This window comes from Babylonia areolata, chromosome 16 (genome assembly GCF_041734735.1).
Source record: "Babylonia areolata isolate BAREFJ2019XMU chromosome 16, ASM4173473v1, whole genome shotgun sequence".
In the NCBI taxonomy this organism is placed as follows: Eukaryota; Metazoa; Mollusca; class Gastropoda; order Neogastropoda; family Buccinidae; genus Babylonia; species Babylonia areolata.
The window spans coordinates 30280385-30298930 of record NC_134891.1 but is presented as its reverse complement, the minus strand read 5'-3'; the positions used below and the strand labels follow the sequence as shown (position 1 = coordinate 30298930).

General features: G+C 50.1%; 1 protein-coding gene across 1 annotated transcript in view; it reads right to left on the bottom strand.

Annotated features, from left to right (window-relative positions):
• Window positions 1-18546, bottom strand: part of LOC143290981 (solute carrier family 12 member 8-like) — a 32667-nt gene that overhangs the window by 10502 nt on the left and 3619 nt on the right. The window contains exons 4-9 of the mRNA XM_076600568.1: window positions 14683-14800; window positions 12531-12644; window positions 6576-6777; window positions 4428-4515; window positions 3499-3645; window positions 56-249 (exon numbers count right to left, since the gene is read on the bottom strand). Of these exons, the coding sequence (XP_076456683.1) occupies window positions 56-249; window positions 3499-3645; window positions 4428-4515; window positions 6576-6777; window positions 12531-12644; window positions 14683-14800 (863 nt within the window). The remainder of the gene's footprint in view (window positions 1-55; window positions 250-3498; window positions 3646-4427; window positions 4516-6575; window positions 6778-12530; window positions 12645-14682; window positions 14801-18546) is intronic.

Sequence of the window (18546 nt, the reverse complement as noted above, 5' to 3'; positions counted from 1 at the left end):
GGGACCCCAACCCGCCGACACTGGCATTACCCACTGGGCCACCGTGAGGCCTCACCTGGCCTCTCTCTCCTGCCGCCTGTCGTAGGACATGGCCAGAGCGAAGTAGGAGTAGTCGATAGCAGCATAGGTGAGCATGAAGGCGGTGGTGACCACAGGCGCTAGGGAGTTGACGTCGCCGATGCAGATGAAGAGCAGGACCACCAGTGTGATCACCACCAGGGCTGGCACCGGAACCTTGTTGGGGCCTCGCTGCACAACACACATGTATATATCACCACCAGGGCTGGCACCGGAACCTTGATGGGGCCTCGCTGTACAACACACATGTATATATCACCACCAGGGCTGGTACAGGAACCTTGTTGGGGCCTCGCTGCACAACACACATGTATATATCACCACCAGGGCTGGTACAGGAACCTTGTTGGGGCCTCGCTGCACAACACACATGTATATATCACCACCAGGGCTGGCACCGGAACCTTGTTGGGGCCTCGCTGCACAACACACATGTATATATCACCACCAGGGCTGGTACAGGAACCTTGTTGGGGCCTCGCTGCACAACACACATGTATATATCACCACCAGGGCTGGTACAGGAACCTTGATGGGGCCTCGCTGCACAACACACATGTATATATCACCACCAGGGCTGGTACAGGAACCTTGTTGGGGCCTCGCTGCACAACACACATGTATATATCACCACCAGGGCTGGTACAGGAACCTTGATGGGGCCTCGCTGTACAACACACATGTATATATCACCACCAGGGCTGGTACAGGAACCTTGTTGGGGCCTCGCTGCACAACACACATGTATATATCACCACCAGGGCTGGTACAGGAACCTTGTTGGGGCCTCGCTGCACAACACACATGTATATATCACCACCAGGGCTGGTACAGGAACCTTGATGGGGCCTCGCTGCACAACACACATGTATATATCACCACCAGGGCTGGTACAGGAACCTTGATGGGGCCTCGCTGCACAACACACATGTATATATCACCACCAGGGCTGGTACAGGAACCTTGTTGGGGCCTCGCTGCACAACACACATGTATATATCACCACCAGGGCTGGTACAGGAACCTTGTTGGGGCCTCGCTGCACAACACACATGTATATATCACCACCAGGGCTGGTACAGGAACCTTGATGGGGCCTCGCTGCACAACACACATGTATATATCACCACCAGGGCTGGTACAGGAACCTTGATGGGGCCTCGCTGTACAACACACATGTATATATCACCACCAGGGCTGGTACAGGAACCTTGTTGGGGCCTCGGTGCACAACACACACATATACATATACATATAATCACCACCAGGGCTGGCGCTGGAACCTTGTTGGGGCCTCACTGCACAACACACACACATATATCTATACACTTACATATATATATAAATATATATAGATATAGATAGATAGATAGATAGATAGAGAGAGTTCTTTGTCCGTGTTCTTTTAAGAATGGTGTACACATTCCTGATTAAGGGTTGGTTTCTTTTTGTCAAACACCTTTTTTCTTATCAAGCCCCTTTCTTCTTGTCAAACACCTTTCTTCTTGTCAAACACTTTTGTCAAACACCTTTTTTCCTGTCAAAGACCTTTCTTGTCAAAGACCTTTCTTGTCAAACACCTTCCTTGTAAAACACCTTTCTTCTGGTCAAACGTCTTCCTTGTCAAACACTTTCTTTCTCGTCAAACACCTTTTTTCTTGTCAAACACCTTTCTTGTCAAACAACTTTCTTGTAAAACACCTTTCCACCAATCTGAAGCCATGCTGTGCTGGGGGCAGTTTTGCTTCTTTGTCAGCTGAAGGAAGCTGATGAATGCATGGGGATGTGTCCTTTGTCAGCTGAAGATGATGTATGCATGGGGATGTGTCCTTTGTCAGCTGAAGGAAGATGATGAATGCATGGGGATGTGTGTCCTTTGTCAGCTGAAGATGATGTATGCATGGGGATGTGTGTCCTTTGTCAGCTGAAGGAAGATGATGAATGCATGGGGATGTGTGTTCTTTGTCAGCTGAAGGAAGATGATGAATGCATGGGGATGTGTGTTCTTTGTCAGCTGAAGATGATGAATGCATGGGGATGTGTGTTCTTTGTCAGCTGAAGGAAGATGATGTATGTATGGAGATGTGTGTCCTTTGTCAGCTGATGAATGCATGGGGATGTGTGTCCTTTGTCAGCTGAAGGAAGATGATGTATGCATGATGTGTGTCCTTTGTCAGCTGAAGGAAGATGATGTATGCATGGGGATGTGTGTCCTTTGTCAGCTGAAGGAAGATGATGTATGCATGGGGATGTGTGTCCTTTGTCAGCTGAAGGAAGATGATGTATGCATGGGGATGTGTGTCCTTTGTCAGCTGAAGGAAGATGATGTATGCATGGGGATGTGTGTCCTTTGCCTTTTACTTTTCTCAGTTGTTACAATTCCAGGGCATGGAGATTACTCCTACAAATCCTAAAGCCATCTCTGTTTTCAGGGTCCTGACGACTGAAGTCTTTGTAGGTTTTCCCTTTGGTGGAATGAAGACGGTTGGATTGAATGGAAGGTAGACGTTTCTCTTGTGTGTGTGTGTGCATGTGTGTGTGTGCATGTGTGTGTGTGTGTGTGCATGCGTGAGCGCGTGTGTGTGTGGAAACAGCTTTTCTATCTGGGTTCCAAAAGGTGGAGGGAACAGAGCCAGGGAAACACATCTTTGTCACTCTACTGTGGGAACAGGGAGTGAGGGAGTGACTCAGCCCATGACTCAGCACACGGATGACGTAGTGTGGGGACAGGGCGTGAGCAGTGAGCAGTGAGGGAGTGACTCAGCCCATGACTCAGCACACGGATGACGTAGTGTGGGGACAGGGCGTGAGCAGTGAGCAGTGAGGGAGTGACTCAGCCCATGACTCAGCACACGGATGACGTAGTGTGGGGACAGGGAGTGAGCAGTGAGCAGTGAGGGAGTGACTCAGCCCATGACTCAGCACACGGATGATGTAGTGTGAGGACAGGGCGTGAGCAGTGAGCAGTGAGGGAGTGACTCAGCCCATGACTCAGCACACGGATGACGTAGTGTGAGGACAGGGTGTGAGCAGTGAGCAGTGAGGGAGTGACTCAGCCCATGACTCAGCACACGGATGACGTAGTGTGGGGACAGGGCGTGAGCAGTGAGCAGTGAGGGAGTGACTCAGCCCATGACTCAGCACACGGATGATGTAGTGTGGGGACAGGGAGTGAGCAGTGAGCAGTGAGGGAGTGACTCAGCCCATGACTCAGCACACGGATGATGTAGTGTGAGGACAGGGCGTGAGCAGTGAGCAGTGAGGGAGTGACTCAGCCCATGACTCAGCACACGGATGATGTAGTGTGAGGACAGGGAGTGAGCAGTGAGCAGTGAGGGAGTGACTCAGCCCATGACTCAGCACACGGATGACATAGTGTGAGGACAGGGTGTGAGCAGTGAGCAGTGAGCAGTGACTCACCCCATGACTCAGCACACGGATGACGGGGATGACGTTCTCACTGGCGATGGACTGCAGGATGCGGGGTGGGCCATACAGACTGCCCATGCACGATGAAACTGACGACAGGTACAGCCCTGACAGCCACAGCACACCTGTCACTGATACCTGCAACATCATCGTCACTATCATTACACACTGACACTGATGACAGGTACAGCCCTGGCAGCCACAGCACACCTGTCACTGACACCTGCAACATCATCGTCACTATCATTACACACTGACACTGATGACAGGTACAGCCATGGCAGCCACAGCACACCTGTCACTGACACCTGCAACATCATCGTCACTATCATTACACACTGACACTGACGACAGGTACAGCCCTGGCAGCCACAGCACACCTGTCACTGACACCTGCAACATCATCGTCACTATCATTACACACTGACACTGACGACAGGTACAGCCCTGACAGCCACAGCACACCTGTCACTGATACCTGCAACATCATCGTCACTATCATTACACACTGACACTGACGACAGGTACAGCCCTGGCAGCCACAGCACACCTGTCACTGACATATGATGCAGGTACCTCAGGTGTCATGCAGTTGTAATGTAGGTGTCATACAGGTGTGATGTAGGTATGATGCAGGTGTGATGTAGGTGTGATGCAGGTGTGATGTATGAGTCATGTAGGTGTCATGTAGGTATGGTGCAGGTGTTATGCAAGTGTGATGTAGGTGTTATGCAGGTGTTATGTAGGTGTTGTGCAGGTATGGTGTAGGTGTCATGCAGGTATGATGTAGGTGTGATGCAGGTATGATGTAGGTGTCATGTAGATATGATGTAGGTGTGATGTAGGTGTGATGCAGGTGTAATGTAGGTGTCATGCAGGTGTCATGTAGGTGTGATACAGGTGTCCAGCACAGCCCTCACCTTCTCAGCGATCATGTAGTCATCCAGCAGGTAGGATCGCACACAGGTGGCCCCCAGCACCAGGATGAAGAAGATGTACAGGCTGGTCCTGCACACACAGACATACACACATACAGACATACATACATACCACACCACACCCACACCACACCCATCACCCACACCACACACATACATACAGACAGACAGACATACACACACACAAACATACACACACACACACAGTTTGGGGTGGCGGCTATGTTTGGGGGTGTGGCTGTGTTTGGAGGTGTGGTGTGTTTGGGGCTGTGGCTGTTTGGGGGTGTGGCTGTGTTTGGGGGTGTGGCTGTGTGTGGCTGTGTTTGGGGGTGTGGCTGTATGTTTGGGGCTGTGGATGTGTTTGGGGGTGTGGCTGTGTTTGGGGGTGTGGCTGTGTGTTTGGGGGTGTGGCTGTGTTTGGGGGTGTGGCTGTGTGTGGTTGTGTTTGGAGGTGTGGCTGTGTTTGGGGGTGTGGCTGTGTGTGGCTGTGTTTGGGGGTGTGGCTGTGTGTTTGGGGGTGTGGCTGTGTTTGGGGGTGTGGCTGTGTGTGGTTGTGTTTGGAGGTGTGGCTGTGTTTGGGGGTGTGGCTGGGTGTGGCTGTGTTTGGGGGTGTGGCTGTGTTTGGGAGTAATGCCACTGAAACGGTGCAGATGATGGAATAGCAAACAAAGAAAAAAAAAAGGGGGAGGTGGGGGGCAATATTGCTGAAAAACCAGATTTGTGCCAGTCCTACTTCACCAGCCTCCATTCTGAATGGCTGTAAATTGTGGCAAAGTTCTGCTTCCCTCCCCAATAGACTTTCAGTTTGTTTCAGTTTCTCATGGAAGCGTCACTGCGTTTGGACAAATCCATATACGCTACACATCTGCTAGGCAGATGCCTGACAACAACATAACCCAATGCGCTGGTGAGGCCTTGAGTGCATGCTTATATGTTTGTGTACCCATCAGAGTGGATTTCTTTTTACATATATAATTTTGCCAGAGGACAAAGTTCTCATTGTCGTGGGTTCTTTTTCAGTGTGCCAAGAGCACGCTGCATATGGGACCTCGGTTTATCATCTCATCCCAAAGACTAGATGCTCAGTTTGATTTTCTAGTCAAACTTGGGAGAAAGGCCAGAGGAGAAAGGGTGAGAGGAGAAAGGGTGAGAGGAGAAAGGAGAAAGGGTGAGAGGAGAAAGGGTGGGGTGAGAGGAGAAAGGGTGAGAGGAGAAAGGCCAAGAGGAGAAAGGGTGAGAGGGGAAAGGGTGAGAGGAGAAAGGGTGAGAGGAGAAAGGGTGAGAGGGGAAAGGGTGAAAGGAGAAAGGGTGAGAGGAGAAAGGGTGAGAGGAGAAAGGCCGAGAGGAGAAAGGGTGAGAGGAGAAAGGGTGAGAGGAGAAAGGGTGAGAGGAGAAAGGGTGAGAGGAGAAAGGGTGAGAGGGGAAAGGGTGAGAGGAGAAAGGGTGAGAGGAGAAAGGGTGAGAGGAGAAAGGGTGAGAGGAGAAAGGGTGAAAGGAGAAAGGGTGAGAGGAGAAAGGGTGAGAGGAGAAAGGCCGAGAGGAGAAAGGGTGAGAGGAGAAAGGGTGAGAGGAGAAAGGCAGAGAGGAGAAAGGGTGAGAGGAGAAAGGGTGAGAGGAGAAAGGGTGAGAGGGGAAAGGGTGAGAGGAGAAAGGGTGAGAGGAGAAGGCCAGAGGAGAAAGGGTGAGAGGAGAAAGGGTGAGAGGAGAAAGGGCGAGAGGAGAAAGGCCAAAGGAGAAAGGGTGAGAGGAGAAAGGGTGAGAGGAGAAAGGGTGAGAGGAGAAAGGCCAAAGGAGAAAGGGTGAGAGGAGAAAGGCCAGAGGAGAAAGGGTGAGAGGAGAAAGGGTGAGAGGAGAAAGGGTGAGAGGGTGAGAGGAGAAAGGGTGAGAGGAGAAAGGGTGAGAGGGTGAGAGGAGAAAGGGTGAGAGGAGAAAAGGTGAGAGGGTGAGAGGAGAAAGGGTGAGAGGAAAAAGGCCAAGAGGAGAAAGGGAAAGGCCAAAGGAGAAAGGCCAGAGGAGAAAGGGTGAGAGGAGAAAGGCCAGAGGAGAAAGGCCAAGAGGAGAAAGGCCAAATGAGAAAGGCCACCAGTGGGATTCAGGACAGAAGGGGCGACAGCCATGGGCTGCACTGACCCCACCCCCAGGGCAGCCAGAGTGCCACGGGGGATGTTGTGGAAGGGATCCCGCAGATCTCCAGACATGTTGATGCCCGCCAGAATCCCCGTCACCGTGGCGAAGAAGAGACCAAAGATGGAGAAGAAGCCCTCGCCCTCAGCGTAATCTGGGCCCGAGTTGTTCAGAAAGTTGACCTCACGGTAGCCCGTCACTCCCTCCTCTGTTTGAAAACAACACACGTATGCACACACATATGCACACACACACACATGCACACACACACACATGCACACACACACATGCACACACACACATACACACGCACACACACATGAAGTCATTAATGAAGGGGCCCTATGACAGTATCAGTATCAGTAGCTCAAGCAGGCGTCACTGCATTCGGACAAATCCATATACGCTACACCACATCTGCCAAGCAGATGCCTGACCAGCAGCGTAATTCAACGCGCTTAGTCAGGCCTTGAGAGAGAAAGAAAAAAAAGGGGAAAAAAAGGGGAAAAAAAAGGAAAATAATAATAATAATGATAACAATAATAATAATAATAATAAATAAAAATAAAATAAAAAAGACAATAATGATGACCTGACATATATCAAAAGCAACACACAGTGAGTACCATAACAGTCAGTGTTGAACTAGACATGTCCAGGTCAGTGTGGTGGTTACAGACAGAAGGATTTCTCCTCTTGATGTGGTGAAGATGTTGTCCCTTCTGTCAGTCCTGTCATGGAAATAATGCTGTGTGCTGTGGTGTGCTGTGGTGTGGTGTGCTGTGCTGTGGTGTGGTGTGCTGTGCTGTGGTGCTGTGTGGTGTGATGTGGTGAAGATGTTGTCCCTTCTGTCAGTCCTGTCATGGAAATAATGCTGTGTGCTGTGGTGTGCTGTGGTGTGGTGTGCTGTGGTGTGGTGTGGTGTGCTGTGGTGTGCTGTGGTGTGATGTGGTGAAGATGTTGTCCCTACTGTCAGTCCCGTCATGGAAATAATGCTGTGTGGTGTAGTGTGGTGTGGTGTGGTGTGGTGTGGTGTGGTGTGGTGTGCTGCAGTGGACCGCAGTATTGTGTTGTGTTGTGTTGTGTTGTGTTGTGGTGTGGTGTGGTGTGATGTGGTGTGGTGTGGTGCTGTGTGGTGTGGTGTGGTGTGGTATGGACCGCAGTATTGTGTTGTGTGGTGTGTTGTGTTGTGGTGTGGTGTGGTGTGGTGCTGTGTGGTGTGGTGTGGTGTGGTGTGGTGTGGTGCTGTGTGGTGTGGTGTGGTGTGGTGTGGTGTGGTGCTGTGTGGTGTGGTATGGACCGCAGTATTGTGTTGTGTGATGTGTTGTATTGTGGTGTGGTGTGGTGTGGTGCTGTGTGGTGTGTTGTGTTGTGGTGTGGTGTGGTGTGGTGTGGTGTGGTGTGGTGCTGTGTGGTGTGGTGTGGTGTGGTGTGGTGTGGTGCTGTGTGGTGTGGTATGGACCGCAGTATTGTGTTGTGTGGTGCTGTGTGTTGTGTTGTGTTGTGGTGTGTTGTGTTGTGTTGTGTTGTGGTGTGGTGTGGTGTGGTGTGGTGCTGTGTGGTGTGGTATGGACCGCAGTATTGTGTTGTGTGATGTGTTGTATTGTGGTGTGGTGTGGTGTGGTGCTGTGTGGTGTGGTGTGGTGTGGTGTGGTGTGGTGCTGTGTGGTGTGGTATGGACCGCAGTATTGTGTTGTGTGGTGCTGTGTGTTGTGTTGTGTTGTGGTGTGTTGTGTTGTGTTGTGTTGTGGTGTGGTGTGGTGTGGTGTGGTGTGGTGTGGTGTGGTGCTGTGTGGTGTGGTATGGACCGCAGTATTGTGTTGTGTGGTGCTGTGTGTTGTGTTGTGTTGTGGTGTGTTGTGTTGTGGTGTGGTGTGGTGTGGTGTGGTGCTGTGTGGTGTGGTATGGACCGCAGTATTGTGTTGTGTGATGTGTTGTATTGTGGTGTGGTGTGGTGTGGTGCTGTGTGGTGTGGTGTGGTGTGGTGTGGTGTGGTGCTGTGTGGTGTGGTGTGGTGTGGTGTGGTGTGGTGCTGTGTGGTGTGGTGTGGTGTGGTGTGGTGTGGTGCTGTGTGGTGTGGTGTGGTGTGGTGTGGTGTGGTGCTGTGTGGTGTGGTGTGGTATGGACCGCAGTATTGTGTTGTGTGGTGTAGTGTGGTGTGGTGCGGTATGGACTGCAGTATTGTGTTGTGTGGTGTGGTGTGGTGCTGTGTGGTGTGGTGTGGTGCTGTGTGGTGTTGTGTGGTGTGGTGTGGTGCTGTGTGGTGTGGTGTGGTGTGGTGCTGTGTGGTGTGGTGCTGTGTGGTGCTGTGTGGTGTGGTGTGGTGTGGTGTGGTGTTGTGTGGTGTGGTGTGGTGCTGTGTGGTGTGGTGTGGTGTGGTGTGGTGCTGTGTGGTGTTGTGTGGTGCTGTGTGGTGTGGTGTTGTGCTGTGTGGTGCTGTGTGGTGTGGTGTTGTGCTGTGTGGTGTGGTGTGGTGTGGTGTGGTGTGGTGTGGTGTGGTGTGGTGCTGTGTGGTGTGGTGTGGTGTTGTGCTGTGTGGTGTGGTGTTGTGTGGTGTGGTGTGGTGTGGTGCTGTGTGGTGTGGTGTGGTGTGGTGCTGTGTGGTGTGGTGTAGTGCTGTGTGGTGTTGTGCTGTGTGGTGTGGTGCTGTGTGGTGTGGTGTGGTGCTGTGTTGTGTGGTGCTGTGTGGTGTGGTGTGGTGCTGTGTGGTGTGGTGTGGTGCTGTGTGGTGTGGTGTGGTGCTGTGTGGTGTTGTGTGGTGTGGTGTTGTGCTGTGTGGTGTGGTGTGGTGTGGTGTGGTGTGCTGCTGTGTGGTGTGGTGTGGTGCTGTGTGGTGTGGTGTGGTGTTGTGCTGTGTGGTGTGGTGTGGTGTTGTGCTGTGTGGTGTGGTGTGGTGCTGTGTGGTGTGGTGTTGTGCTGTGTGGTGTGGTGTTGTGCTGTGTGGTGTGGTGTGGTGCTGTGTGGTGTGGTGTGGTGTGGTGTGGTGTGGTGTTGTGCTGTGTGGTGCTGTGTGGTGTGGTGCTGTGTGGTGTGGTGTGGTGCTGTGTGGTGTGGTGTGGTGCTGTGTGGTGTGGTGTTGTGCTGTGTGGTGTGGTGTGGTGCTGTGTGGTGTGGTGCTGTGTGGTGTGGTGTGGTGTTGTGCTGTGTGGTGCTGTGTGGTGTGGTGCTGTGTGGTGTGGTGTGGTGCTGTGTGGTGTGGTGTGGTGTGGTGCTGTGTGGTGTGGTGCTGTGTGGTGTGGTGTGGTGTGGTGCTGTGTGGTGTGGTGTGGTGCTGTGTGGTGTGGTGTGGTGTGGTGCTGTGTGGTGTGGTGCTGTGTGGTGTGGTGTGGTGTGGTGTGGTGCTGTGTGGTGTGGTGTGGTGCTGTGTGGTGTGGTGCTGTGTGGTGTGGTGTGGTGTGGTGCTGTGTGGTGTGGTGTGGTGTGGACGGCAGTATTGTGTTGTGTAATGTGGTGAAGTGTAGTGTGGTGCAGTGCTGTGAAGGGGTAGTGTGGTGTTGTGAAGTGTAGTGTGGTGCAGTGCTCTGAAGTGTTGTGTGGTGCAGTGAAGTGTAGTGTGGTGCTGTGCTGTGAAGTGTGGTGCTGTGCTGTGAAGTGTGGTGCAGTGCTGTGAAGTGTAGTGTGGTGCAGTGAAGTGTAGTGTGGTGCAGTGCTGTGAAGTGTTGTGTGGTGCAGTGAAGTGTAGTGTGGTGCTGTGCTGTGAAGTGTGGTGCTGTGCTGTGAAGTGTGGTGCAGTGCTGTGAAGTGTAGTGTGGTGCAGTGAAGTGAAGTGTAGTGTGGTGCAGTGCTGTGAAGTGTGCTGTGAAGTGTAGTGTGGTGCAGTGAAGTGAAGTGTAGTGTGGTGCAGTGCTGTGAAGTGTAGTGTGGTGCAGTGAAGTGAAGTGTAGTGTGGTGGAGTGCTGTGAAGTGTAGTGTGGTGTTGTGAAGTGTAGTGTGGTGCAGTGCTGTGAAGTGTAGTGGGGTGTAGTGAAGTGTAGTATGGTGCAGTGCTGTGAAGTGTAGTGGGGTGCAGTGAAGTGTAGTATGGTGCAGTGCTGTGAAGTGTAGTGTGGTGCAGTGCTGTGAAGTGTAGTGTGGTGTTGTGAAGTGTAGTGTGGTGCAGTGCTGTGAAGTGTAGTGTGGTGCTGTGAAGTGTAGTGTGGTGCAGTGCTGTGAAGTGTAGTGTGGTGCAGTGCTGTGAAGTGTTGTGTGGTGCAGTGCTGTGAAGTGTAGTGTGGTGCTGTGAAGTGTAGTGTGGTGCAGTGCTGTGAAGTGTAGTGTGGTGCTGTGAAGTGTAGTGTGGTGCAGTGATGTGAAATGTAGTGTGGTGTTGTGAAGTGTAGTGTGGTGCAGTGCTGTGAAGTGTAGTGTGGTGCTGTGAAGTGTAGTGTGGTGCAGTGGTGTGAAGTGTAGTGTGGTGCTGTGAAGTGTTGTGTGGTGCAGTGCTGTGAAGTGTAGTGTGGTGCAGTGAAGTGAAGTGTAGTGTGGTGCAGTGCTGTGAAGTGTGCTGTGAAGTGTAGTGTGGTGCAGTGAAGTGAAGTGTAGTGTGGTGCAGTGCTGTGAAGTGTAGTGTGGTGCAGTGAAGTGAAGTGTAGTGTGGTGCAGTGCTGTGAAGTGTAGTGTGGTGTTGTGAAGTGTAGTGTGGTGCAGTGCTGTGAAGTGTAGTGGGGTGTAGTGAAGTGTAGTATGGTGCAGTGCTGTGAAGTGTAGTGGGGTGCAGTGAAGTGTAGTATGGTGCAGTGCTGTGAAGTGTAGTGTGGTGCAGTGCTGTGAAGTGTAGTGTGGTGTTGTGAAGTGTAGTGTGGTGCAGTGCTGTGAAGTGTAGTGTGGTGCTGTGAAGTGTAGTGTGGTGCAGTGCTGTGAAGTGTAGTGTGGTGCAGTGCTGTGAAGTGTTGTGTGGTGCAGTGCTGTGAAGTGTAGTGTGGTGCTGTGAAGTGTAGTGTGGTGCAGTGCTGTGAAGTGTAGTGTGGTGCTGTGAAGTGTAGTGTGGTGCAGTGATGTGAAATGTAGTGTGGTGTTGTGAAGTGTAGTGTGGTGCAGTGCTGTGAAGTGTAGTGTGGTGCTGTGAAGTGTAGTGTGGTGCAGTGGTGTGAAGTGTAGTGTGGTGCTGTGAAGTGTTGTGTGGTGCAGTGCTGTGAAGTGTAGTGTGGTGCTGTGAAGTGTAGTGTGGTGCAGTGCTGTGAAGTGTAGTGTGGTGCTGTGAAGTGTTGTGTGGTGCAGTGCTGTGAAGTGTAGTGTGGTGCTGTGAAGTGTAGTGTGGTGCAGTGCTGTGAAGTGTAGTGTGGTGCTGTGAAGTGTAGTGTGGTGCAGTGCTGTGAAGTGTAGTGTGGTGCAGTGCTGTGAAGTGTGCTGTGAAGTGTAGTGTGGTGCAGTGCTGTGAAGTGTGCTGTGAAGTGTAGTGTGGTGCAGTGCTGTGAAGTGTTGTGTGATGCAGTGCTGTGAAGTGTAGTGTGGTGCAGTGCTGTGAAGTGTAGTGTGGTGCAGTGCTGTGAAGTGTTGTGTGATGCAGTGCTGTGAAGTGTAGTGTGGTGCAGTGCTGTGAAGTGTGCTGTGAAGTGTAGTGTGGTGCAGTGCTGTGAAGTGTAGTGTGGTGCAGTGCTGTGAAGTGTGCTGTGAAGTGTAGTGTGGTGCAGTGCTGTGAAGTGTAGTGTGGTGCAGTGCTGTGAAGTGTTGTGTGATGCAGTGCTGTGAAGTGCAGTGTGGTGCAGTGCTGTGAAGTGTGCTGTGAAGTGTAGTGTGGTGCAGTGCTGTGAAGTGTTGTGTGATGCAGTGCTGTGAAGTGTAGTGTGGTGCTGTGAAGTGTAGTGTGGTGCAGTGCAGTGAAGTGTAGTGTGGTGCAGTGCTGTGAAGTGTAGTGTGGTGCTGTGAAGTGTAGTGTGGTGCAGTGCAGTGAAGTGTAGTGTGGTGTTGTGCTGTGAAGTGCTGTGAAGTGTAATGCTGTGAAGTGTAGTGTGGTGCAATGCAGTGCTGTGTGAAGGAACTGACCAGGGTCAGTGTGGACGAAGGACCCCACCAGCAGGTCCATGGCCGACATGAACAGGATCAGCAGCAGAATCAGCTGCAGTCGGATCACCCACTTCACCCCCGCCACATTGATCCCTGTCACACACAGTGTTGTCATCATCATCATGTCACACACATTGCTGTCATCATCATGTCACACACATTGCTGTCATCATCATCATGTCACACATATTGCTGTCATCATCATGTCACACACATTGCTGTCATCATCATCACGTCACACACATTGCTGTCATCATCATCATGTCACACACAGTGTTGTCATCATCATGTCACACACAGTGTTGTCATCATCATGTCACACACATTGCTGTCATCATCATGTCACACACATTGCTGTCATCATCATCATGTCACACATATTGCTGTCATCATCATGTCACACACATTGCTGTCATCATCATCACGTCACACACATTGCTGTCATCATCATGTCACACACATTGCTGTCATCATCATCACGTCACACACATTGCTGTCATCATCATCATGTCACACACACTGCTGTCATCATCATCATGTCACACACAGTGTTGTCATCATCATGTCACACACATTGCTGTCATCATCATGTCACACACATTGCTGTCATCATCATCATGTCACACATATTGCTGTCATCATCACGTCACACACATTGCTGTCATCATCATGTCATGTCACACACATTGCTGTCATCATCATCACTTCACACACATTGCTGTCATCATCAACATGTCACACACACTGCTGTCATCATCATCACGTCACACACAGTGTTGTCATCATCACGTCACACACAATGCTGTCATCATCATCATGTCACATACAGTGTTGTCATCATCACGTCACACACACTGCTGTCATCATCATCATGTCACACACACTGCTGTCATCATCATCACGTCACACACACTGCTGTCATCATCATCACTTCACACACATTGCTGTCATCATCAACATGTCACACACATTGCTGTCATCATCATGTCATGTCACACACATTGCTGTCATCATCATCACTTCGCACACATTGCTGTCATCATCAACATGTCACACACATTGCTGTCATCATCACATCACACAAATTGCTGTCATCATCAACACATTACACACACTGCTGTCATCATCACGTCACACAAATTGCTGTCATCATCAACACATCACACACATTGTCATCATCAACAGGGCAGAGGGAGGGTGCAGGGAGGGTAGAGAAGACAGAGGGAGGGTGCAGGGAGGGTAGAGAAGACAGAGGGAGGGTGCAGGGAGGGTAGAGAGGACAGAGGGAGGGTGCAGGGAGGGCAGAGAGGACAGAGGGAGGGTGCAGGGAGGGTAGAGAAGACAGAGGGAGGGTGCAGGGAGGGCAGAGAGGACAGAGGGAGGGTGCAGGGAGGGTAGAGAAGGCAGAGGGAGGGTGCAGGGAGGGTAGAGAAGACAGAGGGAGGGTGCAGGGAGGGTAGAGAAGGCAGAGGGAGGGTGCAGGGAGGGTAGAGAAGACAGAGGGAGGGTGCAGGGAGGGTAGAGAAGGCAGAGGGAGGGTGCAGGGAGGGTAGAGAAGACAGAGGGAGGGTGCAGGGAGGGTAGAGGGAGGGTGCAGGGAGGGTAGAGAAGACAGAGGGAGGGTGCAGGGAGGGTAGAGGGAGGGTGCAGGGAGGGTAGAGAAGGCAGAGGGAGGGTGCAGGGAGGGTAGAGAAGACAGAGGGAGGGTGCAGGGAGGGTAGAGGGAGGGTGCAGGGAGGGTAGAGAAGACAGAGGGAGGGTGCAGGGAGGGTAGAGGGAGGGTGCAGGGAGGGTAGAGAAGGCAGAGGGAGGGTGCAGGGAGGGTAGAGGGTGCAGGGAGGGTAGAGAAGACAGCGGGAGGGTGCAGGGAGGGTAGAGGGAGGGTGCAGTGAGGATAGAGAAGGCAGAGGGAGGGTGCAGGGAGGGCAGAGGGAGGGTGCAGGGAGGGCAGAGGGAGGGTGCAGGGAGGGCAGAGGGAGGGTGCAGGGAGGGCAGAGGGAGGGTGCAGGGAGGGCAGAGAAGACAGAGGGAGGGTGCAGGGAGGGCAGAGGGAGGATGCAGGGAGGGCTGAGAAGACAGGGAGGGTGCAGGGAGGGTAGAGAGAACAGGGAGGGTGCAGGAGGACACATACCCAGCAGCAGCAGAACGACGCCGAAAGCGATGCCCCGAGCGATCCAGGGGTTGTCCTGACCCAGCAGGCTCATGATGGACTCCCCGAAACCCATCACACTCAGGGAGCAGCTGGCACTCTGCAACCCACACACACACCCCATCATACACTGCAACCCACACAGCCCCCCATCACACACTGCAACCCACACACACACCCCATCACACACTGCAACCCACACACACACCCCATCATACACTGCAACCCACACACACCCCCATCATACACTGCAACCCACACACACCCCATCACACACTGCAACCCACACACACACCCCATCACACACTGCAACCCACACACACCCCATCACACACTGCAACACACACACACACCCCATCACACACTGCAACACACACACACCCCATCATACAATGCAACCCACACACACACCCCATCACACACTGCAACACACACACACACCATCACACACTGCAACCCACACACACCCCCATCATACACTGCAACCCACACACACACCCCATCACACTCTGCAACACACACACACACCCCATCACACACTGCAACACACACACACACCCCATCACACACTGCAACACACACACACACACCCCATCATACACTGCAACACACACACACACACCATCACACTCTGCAACCCACACACACACCCCATCACACACTGCAACACACACACACACCCCATCATACACTGCAACCCACACACACCCCATCACACTCTGCAACCCACACACACACACCCCATCACACTCTGAAACCCACACACACACCCCATCACACTCTGCAACACACACACACACCTCATCATACACTGCAACACCACCCCACACGCCATCACACTCTGCAACACACACACCACCACATTCTGTAACACCCACCTAATCACACTCTGCAACACCCACACACACCATCACACTCTGCAACACCACCACACACCCCACCACACTGTGCAACACACACACACCATCACACTCTGCAACACACACACACACACACCATCACACTCTGCAACACACACACACACCCCATCACACTCTGCAACACCACCACACACCCCACCACACTGTGCAACACACACACACACCATCACACTCTGCAACACACACACACACACACCATCACACTCTGCAACACACACACACACACACACACCATCACACTCTGCAACACCCCCCCATCACACTCTGCAACACACACACACACACACACACACACCATCACACTCTGCAACACACACACACACCCCATCACACTGTTCAACACCACCACACACCCCACCACACTGTGCAACACACACACACACACACCATCACACTCTGCAACACACACACACACACCATCACACTCTGCAACACACCCACACACACCATCACACTCTGCAACACCCACACACACACGATCACACTCTGCAACACCCACCCACACACCATCACACTCTGTAACACTCACCCACACACACACCATCACACTCTGCAACACCCACCCACACACCATCACACTCTGTAACACTCACCCACACACACACCATCACACTCTGTAACACCCACACACACCGTGTGTGTGTGTTTGTGTGTGTGTGTGTTTGTGCATGCATGTGTGTTCTTTTAATATTCACACAGATAAATATGTTGCGACAGAGTAATACAACACAATATGGCACAGTACAAAGCATATACAACATAACATAATGCAATACGGGTTATACTGTTAACACACAGTGCTCAATAGTCTGTTACCACTCAGAGACTGTGTTCAACTGTCAACACAAACTCAATGAGCATGTTAAAATGTCAACACTAAGTGCTAATCAAACTGCTTTCACAGGTCATATTGTCAACATACAGAAATCGCCCAATTCCCTGTCAAATACACACCATGCTATGTTGTCAACATACAGAAATCGCCCAATTCCCTGTCAAATACACACCATGCTATGTGATCAACATACAGAAATCGCCCAATTCCCTGTCAAATACACACCATGCTATGTTGTCAACACACAGAAATCACCAAATTCCCTGTCAAATACACACCATGCTATGTTGACAACACACAGAAATCGCCCAATTCCCTGTCAAATACACACCATGCTATGTTGTCAACATACAGAAATCGCCCAATTCCCTGTCAAATACACACCATGCTATGTTGTCAACATACAGAAATCGCCCAATTCCCTGTCAAATACACACCATGCTATGTTGTCAACACACAGAAATCACCAAATTCCCTGTCAAATACACACCATGCTATGTTGTCAACACACAGAAATCGCCCAATTCCCTGTCAAATACACACCATGCTATGTTGTCAACATACAGAAATCACCCAATTCCCTGTCAAATACACACCATGCTATGTTGTCAACATACAGAAATCGCCAAATTCCCTGTCAAATACACACCATGCTATGTTGTCAACATACAGAAACATTGGTCTGTCATCATGAATGTCAATATCTTTGATTATAATCATATTTCTGTCTGAATGTTGAAATCTGAGGGTCTCACTATGTGCGTGGGGTTGGAGGGAAGGAGACATCATTGGTCTGTCATCATGAATGTCAATATCTTTGATTATAATCATATTTCTGTCTGAATGTTGAAATCTGAGGGTCTCACTATGTGTTTCGGGTTGGAGAGAAGGAGACTGGGGTGTGGGTTGGGATAGAGAGTTCTTGTAGTTCTTTGTTTTGTAGTAGTCTTTCTAGTTCTTGTAGTTCTTTGTTTTGTAGTAGTCTTCATAGTTCTTGTAGTTCTTTGTTTTGTAGTAGTCTTCATAGTTCTTGTAGTTCTTTGTTTTGTAGTAGTCTTTCTAGTTCTTGTAGTTCTTTGTTTTGTAGTAGTCTTCATAGTTCTTGTAGTTCTTTGTCTTGTAGTAGTCTTTCTAGTTCTTGTAGTTCTTTGTTTTGTAGTAGTCTTCATAGTTCTTGTAGTTCTTTGTTTTGTAGTAGTCTTTCTAGTTCTTGTAGTTCTTTGTTTTGTAGTAGTCTTCATAGTTCTTGTAGTTCTTTGTTTTGTAGTAGTCTTCATAGTTCTTGTAGTTCTTTGTTTTGTAGTAGTCTTCATAGTTCTTGTAGTTCTTTGTTTTGTAGTAGTCTTCATAGTTCTTGTAGTTCTTTGTTTTGTAGTAGTCTTTCTAGTTCTTGTAGTTCTTTGTTTTGTAGTAGTCTTTCTAGTTCTTGTAGTTTGTTGTTTTGTAGTAGTCTTTATAGTTCTTGTAGTTCTTTGTTTTGTAGTAGTCTTTCTAGTTCTTGTAGTTCTTTGTTTTGTAGTAGTCTTTCTAGTTCTTGTAGTTTGTTGTTTTGTAGTAGTCTTTCTAGTTCTTGTAGTTCTTTGTTTTGTAGTAGTCTTTCTAGTTCTTGTAGTTCTTTGTTTTGTAGTAGTCTTTCTAGTTCTTGTAGTTTGTTGTCTTGTAGTAGTCTTTCTAGTTCTTTGTTTTGTAGTAGTCTTTCTAGTTCTTGTAGTTTGTTCTCTTGTAGTAGTCTTCATAGTTCTTGTAGTTCTTTGTCTTGTAGTAGTCTTTCTAGTTCTTGTAGTTCTTTGTCTTGTAGTAGTCTTTCTAGTTCTTGTAGTTTGTTGTCTTGTAGTAGTCTTTCTAGTTCTTGTAGTTCTTTGTTTTGTAGTAGTCTTTCTAGTTCTTGTAGTTCTTTGTTTTGTAGTAGTCTTTCTAGTTCTTGTAGTTCTTTGTTTTGTAGTAGTCTTCATAGTTCTTGTAGTTCTTTGTTTTGTAGTAGTCTTTATAGTTCTTGTAGTTCTTTGTTTTGTAGTAGTCTTCATAGTTCTTGTAGTTCTTTGTCTTGTAGTAGTCTTTCTAGTTCTTGTAGTTTGTTGTCTTGTAGTAGTC